A 23,246-nucleotide genomic window follows, 5' to 3' on the forward strand; every position below is an offset into this window, starting at 1 on the left:
TTGGAATGCGCAGGGGGAGGGTGAACCACAGAGCTATGCAAAGCCGAGAGAGCGAAGAGACCGCTGATTGCCCGTGCAGCTTGCTAGTTTGCACGGGATGACATGAATCAAGAGTTTCCCCTTCTGGGTGCCCTTGTTTTCAGGGACACGCACAATCCTCAATAATCCCTGGTGCTCTTATCGCTGTTCATTCATGCATGGGAGATTGGGGGGGGGGGGTAATTAAATAAAAAAACATTATTTTAATTTAGTGCCCAAACAAGTGAGTGGATGCAGAAGAAGTTTCTGCGCTCCTTGTGTGGGCTTGGCTGGTCCGGCTGTTCTAGCACGCGTTGATGGACAGCTCGGCGTGCAGCCGGGCTCTGCTGCTCAGCCCCTTCCTTGCCTCTGCGCTGGGCTGGCTCCTTCCCTGGGAGGCGTGTTGCTGCAGCCGCTGATCGAAGGCTGAGGTCACCAGGCGGGAGGAGGGGACGGCAAGCGAGGGAGAGTCGCCCTCCGACTTGCCCAAACTTGCCCTGCCACTTTGCCTGGCTTCTTTCTGCAGCCCTCCGCGTCTAGGAGGACCACCGGGCTACGAAGAGCCGGTGCACCACCCACCCACACCGCGGTGAGTTTTGCTACTCTGGGCAGGCGGGAGGAGGGTGGGGTTTGAGAAGTAAATAAATAGCTGGGTGGCGGCGACTGGCCCTTTATCTTGTTTGTCTCTGGTTCGTTCCCAAAGCGACAGTCGGGGAACGTGGACAGAATCCGTAGCTGTCTATACCGGATCTGATTTCTTCGAATTAGAGAGAGGTGCAGGAGACGTCCCCAAGCAACGTAGAGCCTCTGTATCTTGATAACGGGGTACTGCGGATTCCTTTTAATCCTGGCTGGAACCTCCGCTGTAGTTGCGCCCTCGCTGGCGCTGATCCTAAGCGAGTACTTGACAGGGCTGTGCGCTTTTTGCTTTGACCCTCCTCCGCAAGTTAATGGGTCGCTACCCACTTTTTAAAAGGGCAAATCCCCACATAGCATCCTTTGAGTGTAAACACCTATCTGGTAAATTGGGGAAAGTGCTGATTCTTGCCACCTTGGTCTTCAGGAAGAAGGGCAGGAGAGAAATACAGTAAGTAAATTATTCCCCTTTCCTCCCCACACACATTATGTTCCACATTATTAATACAGCCGTACAGTATTGGTGGGCCAGCAAAAATTCTTGCATGGCTTGAAACCTTTGGCGAAATTATTTGCAAGTCTTCCAAAAGTTGCGCAGTTCGGAGACAACCTGTGAAAGCAGCCAGTGGGCTGCCCATCTGTAGTATGATGCCAATATTGGCTCTTAATTGCCCCGCCCCATCCCCCCAAAAAGACCATTTGCGCTTTTCATTTGTGCATCAAGAGTGCATACTTTCCGTCATCAGAGTATGTATGCTATACATTTTGCATACAGCAGGCTATGGATGATTGCTTACATGACTCAGAAGGTTTTTCCTCTCTGGTAAGATTTGATTGCTTTTTGTTTTTTAAATCTTTGCTTTGTGTGGTTTGGCTTGCTTGTTTAAGTATGGTATTTATTTAGCAAGCCCCTTTCTGGACCAGAACTGTTGAGCTTGGTGTATGCTGTCAGCTGAGTGGGGTACCCCAGCCAGATGGGCGGGGTATAAATAGTAAAAATTATTATTGTTGTGTAGACTGGTTTTACGGAGTCGGGAGGTACAGATAACAAAACAACCCTGTTATGAGGCAGCAATTTCTCTCAATTTTAAGATGTTAAATAATACTAAAGAACAGGATTTTCTACTAGATTTGCACTAAATTCCTCAATTCAAGGTGCAAATCACATTCTTAATTCAAGCAGGAGGAGGATACTAGCATGAAGGCAAAGGAAGTTGCCTCTGCCTCTTCATTAATATAGGTAGCAAAGCATAGAGGCAAGTCCAGTGATCCTGAAAGATAAGAACATTTGCATAATATTGATCTGTCTACTTCTGTTATTTGGTATCTCTATTGGTTTTGTAGTGAAACTAGTGAATGTACACATGGTTGAGTCCTAGCAGACTGTCTCCCGGAACACAATATGTAGATAGGCAGAGCCCAGGAGCACTGGCAGACTTTGAGCTGTTTATTACTCAAATAATTTTGTTCTGAGTTCAAAGAGCACTAGTGCATCTAGAGGACTGCTTGCTGGATATCATACATTCATCTGTTGTTAGCTGGTCTTATATTTCTGCCTCCAACCATGCTACATAGCAATGATGTTACATTTCAAAACCTTGCATCACTGTACCTGGCTTTTAGAAAACTTGTTTGTTTATTCCCCCGTCTTGTGGCTAAGCTCCCCACAGACCAATTGATGAGGGTCTGGGCAGACCATTTATGTTTTTCCTAACTGTTGTAGCAATTGTGATGCGCTGTGTTAGACACTGTATGGCTGTTTTTACTATTATTGCATTTTATTGTATTACAATTTGAATGTTGTAGAATTCAAATTGTAACATAATAAAACGTAAGCAATAAAAAAGCTGCCAAAACATAGTTAAAAATCAATGTGATTATTTAGTGAGGTAGACGTGTTGTTTCTCTCATCATTAGCCACCAATTCATAGATGCTCCATAGACTACCTGACTGAAGCCCATGGACCATAGTTTGGGAATTCCTCACTCGGTCCCTGCACATGCTTTCTTGATGCCATCTGATCCCATCCACTATCTCACCTGCTATTCTCTCTCACCTCCACCAGATAATCAGTCTGCTTCTCGGACTCCTTCCTTTGCTCTGTTCAAGCATTATCTCACCTGTTCTCAAACAGCATCCGTTGGTTCACCTTTCCTCTCCAAGTCTTACCTTCTGGCTATAATGCTTGCAAAATCCTTTATATTGTATGCAAGTATACTGTTTCTAAGGCCTAGAAAAGACAGTTTCCTCTTGTGCAATAATGCTGTGACTTGTTAGTGAAAGCTGTGCACTGTTATTGAAATAGCATGAACATAACCGTGCACTTTCAGTTGTGACTCATTAGGAAAATATTCTCCTGCCATTGACTGCCAGTCAGCTGTATGCAAGTTAAAAGTTGGCTCCTTGCCTGTTACTGGCATTGGATTAGCAAATCAGAATTTAAAACGCTTGGAGTAGCTGACAAACCTACAGGTGATGGGAAGCATAATAAGGTCCAGCCAAAGGTTCCAGATTTCCCAAGGCTGATTTGTTAACAGATTGATACAGTTAAAAACCAAAAAGGAAGATCTGCTGTCAAAGGAATAAAGGTCTGAACTAACAGGGTGATTAGGAAGGAGAGGGCTTGGGGCTGAGTCAGCTATGAAACCGGCATTTGGCTCTGATAGTTGTCGTATGGCTGTTTGCCTAGGGTGTGGGCCTGTGGGCCTAGGACTAAAGACAACATGTTCATCTCTGTGGCACAATGGGTCAGTGCACCTGGCTGTTAACCCAAAGGTTTGCATTTCCCTCCTCAGTGTTAGATGAGAATGCTGCTGCTGTTTCATACATAATCAATTTGCATGTTGAGCTTCTACATTTACATAATATTCTACGGCTGCGCACACACCATACATTTGAAGCGCGCGCACACCCCACACAGAGAATCCTGGGAACTGTAGTTTATCCCTCACAGAGCTACAATTCCCAGAGCTATGGTTCCCAGGATATTTTAGGGGAAGGTATGTGCTTTAAATATTCTTTACCCGTATGGTATGTACACAGCCTATATCAGGGAACAGCAAACTTTTTCAGCAGGAGGCCAGTCCACTGTCCCTCAGACCTTGTGGGGTGCCAGACTATATTTTTTGGGGTGGGGGGAATGAATGAATTCCTATGCCCCACAAATAACCCAGAGATGCATTTTAAATAAAAGAGCACATTCTACTCATGTAAAAACACACTGATTCCTGGACCGTCCGTGGGCCAGATTTAGAAGGCATTTGGGCCAGATCCGGCCCCCGGGCCTTAGTTTGCCTACCATGGCCTATATCTATATGCAGGCTTTGCTAGATCTGAGCAGAGTGCGCAGCCACACTCAGAATTCTCATATGTGGGAATGTCATCCAAATCTGTCAGGAAAGAAAAGCAGAAGTCTTTGGAGCTACATTATGCCAGCAGCAGCACACCTTGGGGTCTTGGCTGTTGTAATACCCAGCGGTGTGCTGTTGCCGCTAAGTCAGTCTTTCGTAAAGTCTGTGTTTTGCCAGAGTTTTATTGAAGAGCCTGATCAGTCAGCAGAAAGGAACTACTCCAGTATTCCTTTATAAAATTTATTTAATGGTAATGTTTGAAGTAGACAAGTCTTCTCCCTGTTCTCACTTAAACGAAATCACAGAGAAGGTCAGTGTGGGTCATTTAGGGACTGGTACTTCTAGTGACCTCCTGAGTCAAGAATTAACTGGCCTCTCTTTTTTTTTTTTGCAGTTGAATAAGAGCAGCAGCCTGACTCCTTTGGGAAACAGGGTAAGGCTCTGGAGGGAACGATGCCACCAAAGCGCAAAGCCCCTGCCCAAACCAGGGCAGCAGCCAAGGGCAAGAAAGTGAAACAGGAGCCGGAGCTAAAGGCTGAACCTGAAGAAGACAGTTTCCGCTCCACCGTGGAGGCACTGAAGGCAGCTCCCAAAGAGAAGCTCAAGGCCAAAATTGACTCTGCCTGTCAGCTGAGCGACGTTGATAGCGCCAAGGTGAGAGCAAAGCTCTGGCTGAAGTGTTCCCTGTGCCCAGCATCCATTGGGGGTGGGTGGGGAAGGGGTTATTCCCACTTTCAGCTGGCCCTGCAGTGGGATAGTGTAGCATAATGGGAGTCCTCCTGTCTCTTGTGGGCACCCGTGGTGGGTCAGTGAAGGTCAAAGTACATACTGAATCTTGAGGCTTCTCTCTTTTCCTGAAGCTTTTCTTTGCCTTCCTTTAGCAGGGCAGCCAGGGCTGCATGTCCCAAGTCAGGTATAGGCAAACCTGGCCCTCCAGATGTTTTGAGACTACAATTCCCATCATCCCTGACCACTGGTCCTGCTAGCTAGGGATCATGGGAGTTGTAGACCAAAAACATCTGGAGGGCCAAGCATGCTTATGCCTGTCCCAAGTAGAGGAGGGGGAAATTAATGGAACCAAAAATTGTCGTCGTCCCCGCCCCTCCCCACCAGAGCCTTATTAGGATTGGACAGTGTTCTGTCCTTCAGGACCCCTTCTGCCCATTTGTCTTCTGCATAGATCTTTTAGCAAAAACTACTAATCAAGGTGAGGGTGCCATTGGGAGAGTCCAGCCAGACTAGGAATTTATCCTCTTGGATTCCGGCCTAGACTTTATTATAGCACTTGGTATTTGTTAGTTCTTGCAATACTCTTTAAGTGCTGGGCTCTGATTGTACTCCGGTTTTGCCAGATGTCAATCACAGGCTGGAATTTAGCCACACAGAGGTTGCAGTGGGTGTCTTAGGGGCGTTCATGTTGTCTGTTACGATTTTAGATTCACGAGGACTACGACTGCATGCTGAACCAGACCAACATTGGCCACAATAACAACAAGTTCTACATCATCCAGCTCATAGAACAGAATGGGAAGTACAGCTGTTGGAACCGCTGGGGCCGTGTGGTGAGTAGCTTGCCCTCAGGATGACCCCTGCAGTTGTTCTTTTCTCAAAAATCTGTGTGGGTGGGGGTCTTCATCTCTCTAAGACTGAGACAATTATATACAGCTGTGGATAGTGATGCCTAGCACTGGAATAAAGGGGGACAGATAGCCCAAACCTTAGTCAATTTAAAAGAAAGCCTTAACTCTTCCAGCAATGTTTCCTGAATGACATTTTGCAGAGCCATAACACGTCCAGACCCTGTGCTTGCTATTAGTGTTCCTAGCCATATTTATTGCTTAATATTCCCCAGGTTGGTTAAAAGATACGAGGTAGCAGGCCTAGCATTAAGAAAGTCTGGAAAATACCATTCCTCATTGACCATTGAGACACAGGAGAGAGTGAGTCAAGAAAGTTGAATGAGCAGGAGTTGGAACTAAGGAAAGGAATAGTTTCACATACATGACACCTAAGTGTTAGGGCCTCTGGGCACCATTTAAGTAGTACAAGATTCCCTGGGGTTAAGTGGCTACGGAGCTGTGATCATCCAGTTCTTATGCTGAAGCAGGCAGAACTACTGCTGCTGCCATAAAACTGTTTACAAGGTTGTAAACACCTTTAGCCTGGTAATGTGGATTCTCGCTTCGCTTAGCCTGGAGCTGTTGGTATATCAGGTGCAGTGTTTCAGCGAACTTGCCACAGATAATGGTTTCACAAAATAATTGTCTTGGAGCAGTGTGTTACCACTTCAGGGTAATAGGTAGGATAGCCACAGTGTGCAGCTCTCTTGGTCTGTGGCTTCTGGGCATTTGCGATTGCGGGGAGGAAATAAGCCTTTTTCCAGTTGTAATAAAGTCCTGTGTTTCAGACCTTTGGTCTATTCCAGGTACGCTCTTCTAAAATGACTCCCTGTTGAGCCTGGAGTAGCCAAACAGGGTGCCCTCCATATGCTGTTAAGACTACAACTCCCATCAGCCCCAGCAAGTGTGGCCCAAAGGTCAGAGATCATGGAAGCTGTAGCATAGCAGCATCTTGAGGACACCATGCTTTGGGCTAATGGCACTGCCACACATTTCTCCCTTTTATTTGCCCTGCTTTCTTAATATTGCAAAACATTTTAAATTAACAAGGCGAAACACCATGGGCGCAGCCAGATTTATGTTTCGGGGGGCAGAACTGAGCTACCTGCGTTGCGATCAGTCAGTTAAGTGTTTTTATTTATTTATTTACTTGATTTGAGGGGCAGCTGTCTCCTGGCTATGCCCTTGTGGAACACAGAACAGCAACAGTCACTAGATGTCAGAGGTGACCTGCAAGCCTGACTAGGCCCAGGGGGGCGTTTTAACCCAAACTGTGAAGAGGCAAAAGCCTTACTGCGAAGGAACGACTGGGAGCTTAAGCACACTTCCCATCCAGAGCTCGCTAGTGCAGCTCCTGGTGCTCTCAGCTCAAATAAGCTTGTGAGCACTCGGAGCCATCCCCCTGAAGTTTGTTTTGCAAGCTGCTTGCGTTTAATCTAGTAAGAGGCCAGTGACCTTGGAGAATCAACGCAAGGCAATTGTTGTTTGCTTCTTCCAGACCTGTGTTGCAATGGCAAAATTGCACAAGTTCATTCTTCAGTTATCTATTAAAATTAGACATGAGCTTGCAGTAAACTAATCGATACAGAGAACATTGAGACAATGTGCTCTTGAGAAAGAAATGTTTACATCTTATGTTGATCAGGTTGTTGTTGTTGTTAAATTGCAACGTAATTCAGCAGTTGAGATTTCCTAACAGCCATGGTTGCAATCCCACAAATGTCTTTTCAGAAGTCCCTTTGGATCAAGTGGGTCTTTGGTGGGTGTCTGACTGCAGCCTTAATTAATTTTCTCAGTAGAACTCCTAGGACGTGTCCCGGTTCCTAGGACGTGTCCCGGTTCCCCAAGCTGCAATTTTGTAACCAGGGCAATAGTGTTTGTTGAAGCTATAGGCAGAGATGGAAGACCCCAGAGTGTCCAGGTTTGCTAAACTGCAACTCCTGTCATCCCTGACAACCTATTGGGAGTTGGGATCCAGCATTTTCTGCTGTGGGGGGATCTCTCTTAAGGAACATTGGGTGGTATTCTACTAAGAGAGACTTGATCCCTTGAGATTAATGAACGTGACTAAGTTAGGACCATTAATTTCAAGACGTCTCCTCTGAGTACAACTTTCAGCTGTGTGTCCAGCTTAAAGCAGCCTTTTATTGTAACCTGTGAGGCAGACATAAATGCAAGCTGATTAAGTTTTTCTTCACCTGATGTGCCCCCTTGGGTGAAACCCTCTTTATGTCAGGCCTTTAGACCCAAGTTTATTTGCCTACCTGACCGTTGAGGGTGTGGGTGGCTAGGATTCTTCTCTGCCAGTTGTCTTTTCCTCCTCCAAGGCTCAAGTTTCAAATGGCTTTTATTCCTGGAATTAGGTTGTCATAACTTGGCAGGGACTCTGTGCTTGAGAACCTGGAATGGGAGCTGTACTGAGTCATCCATCAGAATAGGCTCTTTGCCACCACCCTTTTGCTAATTTTCACCACATGTTGCCCTCCCCTCTTGCTTTGTTTGCATACCAAATACACTCTACAGTGACTGCCACACAGAGACACACTTTCCCCCCCTATCCTTGGGCTTTTAGGCGGATACACAAAACATACTTCTCTGGAGACCAAGGTAAGGAGCTGAAGTTATTAGCTAGCTTTCTCTTATTCCAGAGGCTAATAGCTCTGATAGGCCCATTGCAGTTCTTCAGAGAACGCAAATACATGTCTGTGTATTCCAGAGTGGTCCCTCTATGCTCTAGCTGGGGTGGTGGGGAGGGAAAAAGATGTTAGGTAAAATCCCTGTAAGTTGATGCTAGGAAGAAATCTCATGGCTGCTGTCAAGGAGCGTCCAAGCCAAAGGAAACCCCTTCTGAATAATTCAACATAAATAGAGATGGCAAACAGAAACTAACAATAGCTTTAACTTTCCATATTCGCTGTAGCTGACGTTATAGTAGCATGGCTGCAACCTTCTCCATGAGGAGCAGATGAACAAACCAGCTAACTTAGCCGCTCCTGTCGTTTTAGCAGTTGCCGATAAGAGCAATTAGATGCATTCCCCACCCCATGCTATTTTTATAGTCTATCTACGTAAGGCTTATACAAACTGCTTCCCTACTTTAGCTTAAGACCAAATAATAAAGGAATTCCTTTTGCTCCATCCTAATTCACTGGCAGTGCCCCAGTCAACCTCAGTGCTTTCAGCTCAGCTTCTTTTGTCCCTGGAATCTGGATTCTCAGCAACTGTGACTTTTTTCTGTCTCCTAGCTCTCCCATCACTCTCTGCTTGTTTGCCAGCATCATTTATATGTATGATTCATCATTCCAGCTCCTAGTCAATCAGAAGGACGGTAGAAGCCAACTCCAGACACAGGCACACTGTAAATTTAGGTTTGCGCAATGAAAGTGGATTCAAGTGCTCAGGTGCAACAAAACCACTTTTAAAACAATATAGATATAGATATATAGATGTCTTTTGCAGTTAGTAAAGTGACAGGGAAATGCACTATAAAGTGTTGGATAAAAACAGATGGACAGGCAGGCATATGACTTCCCTGCAAACAGATCAGGATGGATGCTCATTGTCATATAATCAGAAGGATTTGTTTGCAAGCAAATTGAGATGAATGCTCAATAAACAGGTTGTCTGGAGGAGTCCACAGTTTTGCTAAGTTACTCCCCTCCCACACACACTCACACATGTACATGGTAACTAAGCTTCATTCCACCCCCAGGTTAGTTTCCTGTGCTGACCTGTTGCACCTTCTATGACCTTTTGAGTCCCCTGGCCAGAACTACCTCCATAAACAGATGACAAAGGTAAAGATAAAGGGACCCCTGACCATTAGGTCCAGTCGTGACCGACTCTGGGGTTGCGGCGCTCATCTCGCTTTATTGGCTGAGGGAGCCGACATACAGCTTCCGGGTCATGTGGCCAGCATGACTAAGCCGCTTCTGGCGAACCAGAGCAGCACACAGAAACGCCGTTTACCTTCCCGCTATAAAGTGGTACCTATTTATCCAATTGCACTTTGATGTGCTTTCGAACTGCTAGGTTGGCAGGAGCAGGGACCGAGCAACGGGAGCTCACCCCATCACGGGGATTCGAACCGCTGACCTTCTGATCAGCAAGTCCTAGGCTCTGTGGTTTAACCCACAGTGCCACCCGCGTCCCTTGTAAACAGATGACAAGCATTCTATAAAAACTAATACAAAATTTCCTTTACAGTAGGGAAAAATGCATATAAAATATTTAAAGAGGAACAATATGTACAGCTGTTTACATACCCATGCTAAAAACCTGAAAGCCAAGTTGATTAGAGGACCTGGTGCAAGAAGAATATATGTCTCTAGAAGGTGCTTCCCAAACCTTGTAGAACAGTGCAAATCAGTAGGATAATTTTATCGTCATATACCTTTGCTTTTGTTGGAGAGAGATTCCAATATTTAGGAACAGATGCTGATCTGAGAAAATTCCAGGCAAAATGAGAAAGGGATGAGGAGTGGGGAAAGAAAAAAGAAATATAGAATTAGGCACATGTTATTAGCTACTTCACTAAAACTTTTATGAGAATCTTGAGGTGCTGTAAGAAATAGAAGTAACAGCAACATAGAGAATGATTTTATCTACTCTGCAAGGCTCTTGCAGTGCACCAGGGTAATCATAAACAATGTCTACTCAGGAGTAAGTCCCAGTGAGTTCAATAGGGCTTGCACCTAGGTAAGTAGCTAGAAGATGGCCGCCTCAAAGGCTAAAATGGCTCTTGGGCAGTATTTTTCTCTTTTCTTTTTGTAAAAGCATCTCTGAGACACCCAGGTGATAAATCTGTGTGCCTCCAGACTCCAGCTGCTAATGACCTAAATTGAGTTTCCACTCTGGAGGCACTTTATATTTATTACAATTCATCTTTGCTCAGACATCAAAAGAAGCCACTCCTGGATTATTTTCACCTTTCTAAAATATGCTGCACTTAGAGAAGGTGGGGGAGGGGGGATTAAACACCCTAAGACTGGGAGCAAAGAATGCAAATGGGACTAAGTGGGCAAGGAAATCTACCTCCACTTCAAAGTGGAGATTAAGGACTTCAGGGAACCATTGTGTACAACAGAGAAGCCTGCACCAGAGACTCACTGTGCATGCAATTGGAAGGCTATCTGTTTCCTCTGGGAAAGGCTGAAGCTTGGTGGAAGAACATGTGTCAAAGGATGGATTGGTGGATTGTGCTTTCTACAAAGAGGTTGTGGTCCCTTCAGAACCAACATATGCCAGCAGACAAGATGATGCAAGATGTCCTTCTAAAGTGTACAATTGCATGCAAGGACATGTCCCCCTCTATAGGTTACCCTACTTTGTGGAAGGTGTGAGTGTTCCTGCCTGTGAGGATGGCCGCATCCCTGCCCATCCTTTCCTGCCCTTCTTTCATTGCAGGACTAAGAAAGGAAGCACAAGATACGTGGGAGAAGATGCAGAAGTTTCTGTCTCTTGCTGATGTGTGTTTCCTTTCCTCTCGTTGCTCGCAGGGAGAAGTAGGGCAGTCAAAACTCAACGCCTTTCCATCCTTGGAGGCAGCCAAGAAGGATTTTGAGAAGAAATTTCGGGATAAGACCAAGAACAGCTGGGGTGACCGGGAGAACTTTGTGGCTCACGATGGCAAGTACACCTTGATTGAGGTGCAACATGCAGATGATGAAGAGGAGCAGGAGGTGACTGTGAAGGTACTGAGCCAAGGAATACACTGGGAGCAGACTGGCACACTGGGGAGAGGCATAAGTCAGTGCAAAACAGCAGAAACAAACAAAGCCTAATTGCAAACAGTCTAGACTAATACATTTAAAATTAGGTTAGTTGATTTGTTGGCAGTGCAATCCGACTTGCAAGAGAGTCCTATTGAATTGAATGCAACTTCTCTGTAAGCATACCTAAGATTGCATGGTAAATCACTATGGTAAAATAAGTAACAGATTAATCAAACTAAAAAATAGTGGTCCAGTGCTTCTTTATCAGTCGTCCCAATACTTTGGCACACAGTATCCAGAACACGCTAAGCCCAGGAGTGGGTTTACTTCTTATTCATCACTGTCCATATGGTTTTTTGGTTGTTTCAGAACATATGGTGCTGTGGACGTTTTGAAATGAAAGCACAAAGTTCAGGGAAGAGAAGAGACCTGGGATGTGTCTGGGAGAATCTGGTCCCTGTCCTTACATACCCATACACACACCATAGCTTTGGCCCAAGGACCAATGGGAGGCCTCATTTGGAGAGCCAGATGGTTGAACCCTGGGCATTATAGCATCAGGCACCTCCTGTGGGCCGACCAGTGACTGAAGGAGTTCAGCATAGCATTAAGCATCTCTGCTTGCCTGATTGAATTATCTTCCCTTTCCTCTCTCTCACCCACTGTTCCAGAGGTTCCCCTGATGCCCACCAGACCCAGGGGTGCCAGGGGAAGGAAGGAGGTGGAAAGCCCCATTGCCCTAGCGAAAGTACTTGGGTGGGCTTCAACTGGCGGGACTACTTAGCTGAATCTGGTGCTGAGAGTGCCAGATGAGTTCTGCTGGTGTGCCTGCACAGCCCCAACCAAGCCGCTATTCTGTCTCTGCCCCACACCATTAGGAAGAGGCAACAATGCTGTCAGTAGCCGGGCAGAGCGCCATCACCTGGTTAAGGCTCCTGGTTGAGGCTATGTGCGATCTTCGATCACCAATCCAATCCTCACAAAGTTATCCTAGCAGCCTAATCACAGTCTATCTCCCAGTTATCAGTGATTTAGAGGACTCCTGCAGGTTTTCAAAGTCTGTGTGAGTTAGAGAACATGGACAAGCTCTTGTAGTGAACTGCGTCAGGGTTGGTGGAGTTAATGGAAGTTAGTTAGCATTTCCATGTGCTCAAGGGTGCTTGCTTAAGTCCTGTTATTTTGAAAGGTGCTGTCAGGTGCTGTTGCGGTTGCTCGAGAGTAACCAGGCAGGACGCCGACCTGCGTTTTACAGGCTTTATTTTGGTGCAAACTATTTACAGTGAAGAGCCCCAAAACTCATGTCTGGCTCAATTGCTAGCAGAATCAGGGAGTGGCCTTTTTTTGTACCTCCCCCAGCATAAAAGTTTTGTTACCCCCCCCCCAAAGTCTACGCCCCTCTCTGCATCTTAGACTACTGCACAGAATGGGCGATGGCAAGGGCATGCTTCCCTCCTCTCCGGCTTGTTCAGGAGCGGTGTTAAGGCTCTTACTAGCATTCTCTGGTCCTTGCACCTCTTCCCCACTGGAGGTGGGGCTTTCCTCCTCCCTGGAAGAGGAACTGCTTCACAAGATTTTCGGAGGCTCCCTGTAACACAACTGCCCTTCTATTTCTCCCCCCTGTGCCGATGGCAGTTCCCTGACAGGTGTTCACTGCCAGGTAAAAGCTTGTGTGTCCTACTGTGAATCTAAGGGCGAAGTCCAGCCCCACTAGAAGAAGCTGATTTGTGTGTATATCCAGACCCAGGTTGGTTCTTTCCTGTTTCCAAGGTGGACAGTGTAGATGGAGTGAAGCTATCCAAGCAAAGGATACGGCCCTGCACCTTGGACAAGCCTACTCAGGAGCTGGTCTCGCTCATCTTCAGCAACGACATGTTTAAGGATGCCATGCAGACCATGAATTTAGGTAAAGGGTCAAGGGATCTTTTGGTGGTGGGTTGGGTTGCTGTTGTTGTTGTTTGCTTTGCCGCAGGTGGGAGACGCACCCAATGGCTTCAAGTTACAAGAAAGGAGAGTCCGACTAAATATTTGAAAAACTTTCTGACTGTAAGAGCTGTTTGGCAGTGGAACAGACTACCATGAGAGACGGTGGACTCTCCTTCCTTGGAGGTTTTTAAGCGGAGGTTGGATGGCCACCTGTCATGGATGCTTTAGCTGAGATTCCTGCATTGAAGGGTCTAGATGACCCTGGAGTCTCTCCCAACTCTATGGTATCTCCATCTTGCCTGCTCTTGGCATCAAACATACGTTATCTGTTTATTGTGGTTTGCTATCCATTTGGCTAATAGAGAAAGCTGGTATATATAGTTGTAACAACATCAAGCTAAACCAATTAGTGAGAGAAAACTCGGTTATGGGGAGGAGGGAGAGGGAGAGAAGCTCAGGTCACCTGTACTGGTGAGAGTTGATTCTTTGGTCCTTGGTCACAAATGAAGACCAACCTGGGAAGAGCAGAAAGTGGTTCAGTTATAGAGTGAAATTGAATTAAGTAGTGACGTTCTGATCCGGGTGGTTTCAGCTCCTGATTTGTAGGATTCCTGGAAGCCCACAGAGTTGTTACACTGATCTCTGCCAAACATCCTCATGTCACCCTTTTTAATCCCCTTTCCCAGATGTGAAGAAGATGCCGCTGGGGAAACTGAGCAAGCAGCAGATTGCCAAAGGCTTTGAAGCTTTGGAGGCCATTGAGACAGCACTGCAGAAGCAGCCGCCTTCTCAGAAGCAGCTGGAGGAACTCTCCTCTCGCTTCTACACCATCATCCCCCACAACTTTGGCCGGGCTCGGCCTCCACCCATCAGCACTCAGGAGGTTGTCCAAGCCAAAAAGGACATGCTGCTGGTAAGGAGCTCCGAGAACTGGGCCAATCCCCATGCCATTAGAGCAAGAGACATCTCTGTGCTGTGGAAGGCTCTGTCAAGAGTTCTGCATGCTCAGACTGCGAGACCAAGGTCTTGCCTATGCAGCAATGAAGTATCCTCACTGACACAAAAATTCTGTACTGCTATGCTTCCTTACCTGCTCTGACAGCCACAGGTTCTGTCTGGGGCCCAAAGCTGCCCAATGACTCTGTCAAACGAGAAAAATGGTGTGTGGGTAATTGGCCAGAAATGTGTTTTAAATGTTTGAGAGGGAACTCCAGTGGCCATAGGTTCTGCTCACTCAGTCCCATGCTGTGTCTACTGCACAGTCTTTTTCTACCTGTGCTAAAAGATAGCAGAATAAATATTTTAATATTAAACATAATAATGGAAGCCTTTATAGCAGTTCAATTTGCAGTGTTTAGTAAAGGTAAAAAGTTAAAGGACCCCTGTTGCTCTGTCCCAGCTACTGCAGTGTTTAGTACTATAGGAATGAGAGCTGAAACCACTACAAAAAGAAAGGAACATAGGAATCTGCCTTATACTGAGTCAGACCATGAATCCATCCAGCAGCTGAGTACTGCTGACCCTGAATAACTGCAGCTCCCCAGGGTTTCAGATGGGAACATTCCCAACCCTACCTGGAGATCAAACCAGGGACCTTCTGCATGGAAAGCAGATGTTCTACCATTAAGCCATAGCCTTGCCTGCAAACAATGGAAACACAGTAGCTGCCTTATGCGAAGTCAGACCTTTTGTCCATGTAGCTCCATGTTGTCTACACTGATTGGCAGCAGCTCCCTGTGATGGACCATCTGCATGCAGCTGTTCTGCCAACAAGCTGCAGCCTTTTGAAACTGAAGGGTATGATCTTGAGAACTAACAAAACAAAAAGGCCAATAACTTTGGTCCAGTTATGATTTTGCACTATAAGCCCTCAGTACCCAAAATGGCTGCTTAGTGGGTGCAGCCTTCAGGGTTAATAATCGCTTCCACTCTTGAGTTCAAGAGTCTCTCTTTCTTCATTTCATTTCATTCGTTACATTTCTATGTGGCTTTTCACTTGCACAATTGACAAAGCAGCTCGCAAACAATAAACAGCAATAACATAATAGAACATCACAATTAAAACATAAATCGTATAAAATAATTAACAAATCATCATTAAAGCAATTAGAAATCATCTGTAAAACAACCACCTTCTATAAAACACTATTAACAAAGCAACTCAAACATAGCCAAGCAGCACAACCACAAGTCATATTATAAGATTCACAAAGCACTACAGCGTTCATAATCTACAAAACAATATTAACATTAGCAAACTAACAACCAAAAACAAAGAAACACTATTGAATATTCTCTCTCTCTCTCTCTCTCTCTCTCTCTCTCTCTCACACACACACACACACACACACACACCACCCCCAATAGCAATATTGAAAACATATGAAAAACCGTAACCTCCCCCCCCCCCTTTTGATTTCAAGCTAGAGCACCAATGAGATTTCCCTAGCTGAAATGGGCTACCAATAGAACAGTCCTAGATATGTTTACTTGGAAGTGAGGCTCACATAGGATGGCAGTGTAAGTGTCAAATGGTTCCTCCCACCACCAGTGTTTGTGAAGATTGGTTCCCTTTCCTGATAGGTCCTGGCAGATATTGAACTTGCCCAGAGTATGCAGGCCCAGAAGAAGAGGGAAGAGGAAGAAGAGGAGGAAATGAAGGTGGAAGAGGTCCCACACCCAGTGGACAAGGACTATGGGCTCTTAAAGTGCGAACTCACCCTGGTAGACCCATCATTGGAGGATTATAAGGTAGGGTGACCCTACAGGAAGCTTCCCAGTCTGGTTGCTGTGGTACTGTAGGGTACTATGCATGCCACTGCGTTGGAAGCCCAGGACCTCTGAAAAGTGGGGGCAACATGCAGGCGGGAAATGTTGATTCTCTGCACTTTCCATTTTCCTCTGTCTGCCTCAGTGCTTTAATGATCACTTTTTCCCTCTGCTTCTCTCCTGCTCCCTGCAATTAGCTGATTGTAAACTACGTAGAGAAGACAGGCTGCACTTATCGGAAGCTTCAAGTCCTGAACATCTGGAAGGTGAACAGAGAAGGCGAGGTAAGGTCTACTAGCAGGGCCCCTTCCCTTCTGTTAACTGACTGTGTGTACTTCTGCCAGTTGCCTGAAATTGGCTGTCTTTGAGCAAAACCACTCAGAGCATCTCACTTTGCAGCTGCCTCTGGCACCGGACAGAATAGACCTAGGAGCATAGCAACAAGGAAAGGCCCTGAATGGCAGTTCCTGGCTTATTCTCCTTTGGTTCCAGCAGTGCCAGCGTCCCTTGTGGAACATAGGAAGCTGCCTGAAATGGAGCCTTTTGAGCTCAGAATTCCAGCACTGGCTGGCAGTGTCTCTCCTAGGTTTTAGGCAGGGGTCTCTGTGGGACCTTTTACATGCAAAGCATGGGCTCTCCTACTGAGCCTCAGCCCTTCCCCATTGTGCTGGTTGGCAGCCCTTGGCATCCGTCAGTCTGTATAGCAGCAGGGCCCATAATGAACCTAGCAGATGCTTTTGTGTAAAGAGCTACAACCCTCTGTTGCTGGCTAGGTATCACAACACTGCGGGTGCCAGCCAGAGCAGACCGATGCTGTCTAGAGAACTTGTATGTTGTGGGGCAGTGCCCAAATGTTGTCAGTGGTTCTGGAGGTGCTCTTGAGTTGAGAAACGGCAGCTTTGGATTCCCAAGACCCAGAATGGCTACATGGTGGCAGAAGAAACCAGAGACCCTCTAGTCGAGCTACAACCCCAAAGGAGGACTCTTTGCCTCTTAACACAGGATTGTCACTGTAGATCAGGGATGGGGAAACTCAAGTCAGGGGGAAACGGGGGACGTGGCTCTCCATGCCTCACTATCTGACCCCAGTTTATACGAGTGAAAATACAACCAACAACCGAAAGAGAAACGTCTTCCCCACTTCCTTTTTCTGTAAAGGTGTCTCCGCTGGTAGGCAGTAGGTTGGTGTTGGGAGGGAGTGGGGAAGAGGACACGTTCTCACCAGTTCATGCTCCATAGGCGCCCTGCTACACGTGGCTGACTAGTCACAGTTCAGCTTTGCAGTGTGTACAAGCCATGCTCGGTGCTCCCAACAGAAGGCTTATCTTGCTGCCCATAAGCATAAAATTGCACCCTTCACATGGAGGGAGAGCTCTGCTTGCTGAACTTCTTTTTCTATCCCCACCCCATTCTGCTAACAGGGCAACCGTTTCAAGGCTCACAGCCACCTGGAGAACAGGAGACTGCTTTGGCACGGCACCAACATTGCTGTCATTGCAGCCATCCTGAAGAGTGGTCTACGCATCATGCCGCACTCCGGCGGGCGTGTGGGCAAGGGCCTTTACTTTGCATCGGAGAACAGTAAATCGGCAGGATACGGTGAGGCAACCAACACTCTGTGCACCCTTTGGGCTGCAAGGGCTGCTGCCCCTCTTGTTCTTTCCACCATTTTCTCAGTGGTTTGCTGCCTTTCTCTGCTGCTGCTGCTGCTGCTGCTTCTCTGGTCTTAATAGTGGCAGGGCAGAAGGCAGGTCCATACAGATACCCCTGGTCCATGTCGACATGCTTTTAAAAGCTGCCACTGCTACTTTTCACGTATATAGATATAGATATGAGAAAGGGAGGTAAAACTGAAAAGTGTGCATTTATATGCCTGTATTTAACTATTTCCATTAAGTGATCCTGGCTGTGTCCCTTCTGGCGCTTTCCACAAGCACTTAGGTCTTTTGTAACCTTGTAAACTGGAAATGAACCTTAGAGGCTTCTAGCGCCAATTGGGTGAAAACCTGTTCCAGATTGGAGAATGTACACCATGGTGGTCTTTGGCTTTGCTCTAGTGGAAAACACATCCTCTTCCAGAAGCAGGGCATCCCATTTTTTTGCCAATCCATACTAATTGGATAAGATCACCCCGTCCCACTGGAAAAAGTGCTTTTGACAGTTATGGGACAGTCCAGAACAGTATGGGATGTGGCGCAGCAGGCTGCTAGCAACTTTTATCCTGCTGAAGATCTAAAACGTGTGCATGTCTGTTTGGACCAATACAGAGTATTGGTGCTCTAGCCATTCCTTCCTCATAGAAGTTGGAAACGTCCAAATTAGCAGCCCCAGTTTGAAAGAGCAACTTCTTTGCTTTCATCCTATGCCATTCAGGGAGGATGAAACCTGTGGTTGCATATTTGAAGAGGATATTGGCAATGCCATCTGAAAACAATACTATCCATGATGGGATCTGTCTGTCCTGTTCAGCAGAGATTATTATTATTTTTTGAAATCTGGAATATGTTCGTGATATATTCATCCTCCTACTTTCCTAATCCCACTGGATTTGTGGGCCTATGTGAAGCAGAGCACAAGGAAGGATACGGTACAGTGTATGTGACTCGAGCTGTCCATCACTTTAACCACTGGGGCCTCTTTTTCCTTACTCCCCCCCAGTTGGCACCACCTCCAATAGGGTGGGGATTATGTTCCTGAACGAGGTGGCCCTTGGCAAAGAGCATCACATCACCCAGGATGACTGTTCGCTCCGCAAGCCCCCAGACGGTTATGATAGTGTCGTGGCCCGTGGCGTGACTGAGCCAGGTAAGCCTGAAGGTTGGAAATAAACAGTTGTGATGTTTTGCAGCCTGTTAATCGTATGCTAACCTCCCTCTCGCTCTCTTTGTTTCTGGCTTGCTGTACTATCCCCAGACCCTGCGCAGGATAAAGAGATAATCCTGGATGGGAAAAAAGTGCTGGTATCCCAAGGAAAGCCTGTTCCTATGGCTAAGTACAAGAGCTCCTGCTTCTCCCAGAGCGAGTACCTGATCTACCAGGAGAGTCAGTGCCGCATTCGCTACCTTATTCAGCTCCGCTTCTGAGGCGTTTCTCGAGCGGCTTGCCTGCTGGGCCCCGCCTATGCAGCAAGGAGGTCCTCGTCTGCCTAGCACTGAACAGGCACGTGACTGTGATATGGCAGTCCGCAGTTGGACTGCCTTGGTGTAGCCAGCCATATTTGTCAGCTCTTAGTGGTTCACTCAGGAATTCTGGGGTCCCAGCTGGGCTGAGGAAAGCAGAACCACTCTCCAAGTTCGTTTTAGGACTGTGTTAGGCTCCGTAATACAGATGAAAGTCTGGCAAGGTGAAGACAACCAAATGCTGACAAGTGGCACCTCCTCCTTTCAGAGCACTTTAAGGCCTGTAAATAAAAGAATGTATGTTAAGCCCACCTAATGTCTTTCCTTCCCTGTTACTGTCTACCTGGGCACATAGCTAATATCCACGTATTTGGCCCACCCACTGTAGAAGTCCAGGTACACAGGGAGGCTAAATGAAGAAAAGGAATCTCTGAAGGCTGTGACTGGGTTCAAACGTGGCATGCTCAGACACGAACGCAGTTACACACCACTGCACTAAGCGTCCTAAACCAGGCATGGCTAAACTTGGCCCTCCAGCTGTTTTTGGGACTACAATTCCCATCATCCCTGACCACTGGTCCCGTTAGCTAGGGGTGATGGGAGTTGTAGTCCCAAAACAGCTGGAGGGCCAAGTTTGGCCATGCCTGTGACCTAAACCCACTGTAGTCACATCTTCCACTAAGTAATCCAGCAGAATTTGTATGATATGCTGCTGAGTCATACTGAAACGTTGTATTCCTTTGTGCGTTCCCTGAGGTAAATGGGTTGTTGCACATCTGGCAAAGTGCAAATGGGCGGGGGGAATATGGGGTGGGTTTTTGTTGTTTTTTCCTCCATGTGGTCAAGGAACTGCTACTGCATTTACTTTATTTAAAATATTTCAACCCACCTGTCGTCGCAATGCAATGCCGCACCGAGAAGCAATAATGAAAAATGCAAACAGGAAAATTAAAGGAGAGGATAAAACCCACCACAGGAGCAGCAACAACAATAATCGTCAAAATCCAGCCAGGCAATCAATCCCCTGTAAAAGGCCTGTTCGAATAGGTGGGTTGTCACTGTGCACAAGGGCAATAAAAGAGAATGTTTGCACCAGAGATTCTGCAGCCACTGTACAATTTGTCCTTGGGCAAACTTAAGGAATATCTTCTCCAGCTTGAATTTCTCTGTTGATTGAACTAAGGTGTGGTTTACTTATTTTTTATTAGCCTCATACGTGGCATTGCTTGAGAATTCTAAGAAACAAACGAATCAGTTCACACATTCATCTTGATCCAAAATTGTGTCCAATGGTATCTTTTTCTTACTTTGGGATTTTTTAAAAAAAAATTAATGCAATAAATTAGAAAGTGAGCTTTTTGAAATAAAAACAGAGGGTATAGGGTATCATATGTTAATTGTTAACAATTACAGTTTTTAAGCTACTGTATTTTGTATAAATGAGATTAAATTTAATTTTACTTGTCCATGAAGTTAAAATAATCCCATTGTTGAGGCAATATAGGAACCTCTCATTCTTTATTCCATTCATTTCTTAATATCAAATTGACTTATTTATAATAAATATCTATAAAAAGTAATAATAGTTTTTTTAGTGTTAAATAACTTAACCAATTCTAGTATTTCGGGTGTCTCAAGCTGAAAATGCTGCTGGTCCAAACAAAGATGTTAACAAATGTAGCAGTAGATATTGCCAGTGGGTTACATCCAATAGCTCCATGTTTATTTCATAACATGGCGTATGTTAAAAATTCATCTTCATTATCTATCAGTTGATCCAAAGTCAATATACCTGCTTCAATCCAACTGTATCTGAACACGGATGAAAACCTGCTCTTTGATCTTGGGAACCATCATGAAAAATTTGGTTACAGGATTGTAAGAGGTGTGCCAATGTATACTGAACCAACAGCTTTCCATAATAAATAGTTGTACAGTGGTACCTCGGGTTAAGAACTTAATTCATTCTGGAGGTCTGTTCTTAACCTGAAACTGTTCTTAACCTGAAGCACCACTTTAGCTAATGGGGCCTCCCGCTGCCGCTGTGCCACCACTGCACGATTTCTGTTCTCATCCTGAAGCAAAGTTCTTAACCGGAGGTAATATTTCTGGGTTAGCGGAGTCTGTAACCTGAAGCGTATGTAACCTGAGGTACCACTGTATTTATATTCTTGGAGGATATGGGCATACGTGCACAAATGGGCTTAGGTGTCACACAGTCCGTAAATATTTTGTATGCACAAAATGGTACACACAACAGGCATGCTAGTTTAGAAGGCATACTTGAACACTTTGGAGAAAGAGCTTGAACTTTCCTGCAAATCTCATCTGATTTGGGAGAATTGCTATCACATTCCTGCATACACTTTTCTCAGGAAGGAAAAAACACAGTATTAGAACGGAATGCCACCATGAGGCTTTTTCTAGTAACTGTCTTATGCAGGGGAAATGGATACATGTGTGTTTTCCAAGGATGGCCATAAACTCCTGGCCTTAGATTGAGGAGAGGAATTTGTGCCCCTCCTATCATTCCTGACCATTGACCATACTGACTGGGGCTGATGGAAGTTGGAGTCTGGCCACATCTGAAATGTCACAGGTTCCTCGTCTCTGCCTTTAGATGGAATGATAGGAAAAGTATATGGCTTACTCTGAGCTTGGACAAGTTAAGCAAGTTGTCAGGAATTCTTCAGCTGTGACTCCTGCATTTCAGGGGGTTGGGCTAGATGACCCTCCAGGTCCCTTCCAACTCTACAATTGTAGAAGCTGGTGTAGGCCAAGATGAGGCTCACTCTACGCTTCTCCCAATTCTGCCCTTTTTTAAAATAAAAAGGATGAATGGGTTTTATTTTTGCAAATGTCTGGGAGTCATAATCTCTCCTTATCTAATTATATATTTGTAGCTTCCATCACCATAGCATCACCGAGCCTCTCATGTATTTACAGAGGGAAATAACAATTATGGCTCTGTCTTTTTTACCCTCTGCTCGAAGCCTGAAGCAGGAAATGCTAGATTACATTCTAGGGCTGCTTTTAATATGTGCGAGTGAGTTTGTCCAAGATTGCCGAATGAAATCTCAGGCTGCATTCCCATCATGCATTTAAAGCACTCTTGATACCACCTTAAGCAGTCATGGCTTCCCCCAAAAGAATCCTGAGGGCTGCAGTTTCTTAAGGGTGTTGATAGTTGTTAGGAGAGCCCTAGTCCCTTCGTCAGTGTTTATCAATCCCTCTTCAAGGGGAACTCTGGAAATTGCAGCTCTGTGAGGCAAATAAGGTTTCCTAACAGCTCTCAGTACCCTTAATGAACTACAGATGCCAGGTTTCTTTAGGGGGCGCTATGGCTGTTTAAAGTGGTGTCATCGTGCTTTGAATGTATCATGTGAAAGTGGCCTCAGTCTTTAAGCTGGGCTCTTAACTTTGGTTCACAAAGTCTAGTCAAAGCTCATTGGAAGGAGCAGTCGGTGAACCTCTGAATCTGCCCCATTAGGAGTCAGTCTATTGGTCCATATAACTCAGTATTGTCTTCTTTGATTTGGCAGCTGCTCTCTAAGGTTTCGGGCAAAATTATTTCCAAGCATCAGTCAGCTGGGAACATTTTTATCTGGAGCTGCTAAAGGACTAAATCACGCCCCACAAGTGTCCTGGCAAAACTGGGACATCCTGTTTCTTCCCACGAGAGTACATCAATTTTGGGCGTCGGGATAATGTGTGATTATCCCGAGTGCTTTTTCAGGGCTGCAATCTCTCATTCCCCCAACACACATGTTTTTGGGTGCCGTGAGAGCACACCCCTGAAAAAGCCTGTGTCTTTTGGACTCTGTGATCTTGCACAGGAGTACACATGGGAAGGCATTTATGCCTGTTCATCTACATTTTGTGTCTTTATCTGTTCTTTTTGATGAGGCAGCCATTTTGTTTTCTGCCACACACTTCATGGGAGCCATTTTGCCCATAGCACATCCTTGAAAATCTAAATGTGCACATTGACCCAAAGATACTGGCAACCTCTGCTTTGAAAACTAAGGGTTGTAGTCAATGTAAGTCCTACTCAGAGCTGACATGACTAACTTGGAGCATTGAATTTCAATGGGCCT

The 23,246-nt window shown here is 45.8% G+C and overlaps 1 protein-coding gene across 4 annotated transcripts; it reads left to right on the forward strand.

The window, feature by feature from the left end:
* The first annotated feature begins 499 nt into the window (after window positions 1-499).
* On the forward strand, window positions 500-20,246 carry PARP3 (poly(ADP-ribose) polymerase family member 3). Of its 4 annotated transcripts, XR_008328991.1 has the most exons (12): window positions 726-1,105; window positions 4,400-4,659; window positions 5,442-5,567; window positions 11,123-11,317; window positions 13,106-13,241; window positions 13,948-14,174; window positions 15,845-16,012; window positions 16,228-16,314; window positions 17,452-17,629; window positions 18,689-18,835; window positions 18,944-19,650; window positions 19,770-20,246. XR_008328991.1 is itself a non-coding variant. In XM_053377484.1 (11 exons), exons 2-11 carry the CDS (start codon window positions 4,459-4,461, stop codon window positions 19,111-19,113), a joined length of 1,635 nt encoding a protein of 544 aa, XP_053233459.1. In that variant the 5' UTR covers window positions 500-607; window positions 4,400-4,458; the 3' UTR covers window positions 19,114-20,246. The 4 variants fall into 4 exon arrangements, 3 of the variants coding, with proteins under 3 accessions (XP_053233459.1, XP_053233460.1, XP_053233458.1); XM_053377484.1 differs by lacking the exon at window positions 726-1,105 and adding an exon at window positions 500-607 and having other exon boundaries at window positions 18,944-20,246; XM_053377485.1 differs by lacking the exon at window positions 726-1,105 and adding an exon at window positions 547-611 and having other exon boundaries at window positions 18,944-20,246.
* Window positions 20,247-23,246: the final 3,000 nt, after the last annotated feature.

This window comes from Podarcis raffonei, chromosome 2 (assembly GCF_027172205.1).
Source record: "Podarcis raffonei isolate rPodRaf1 chromosome 2, rPodRaf1.pri, whole genome shotgun sequence".
Lineage (NCBI taxonomy): Eukaryota > Metazoa > Chordata > Lepidosauria > Squamata > Lacertidae > Podarcis > Podarcis raffonei.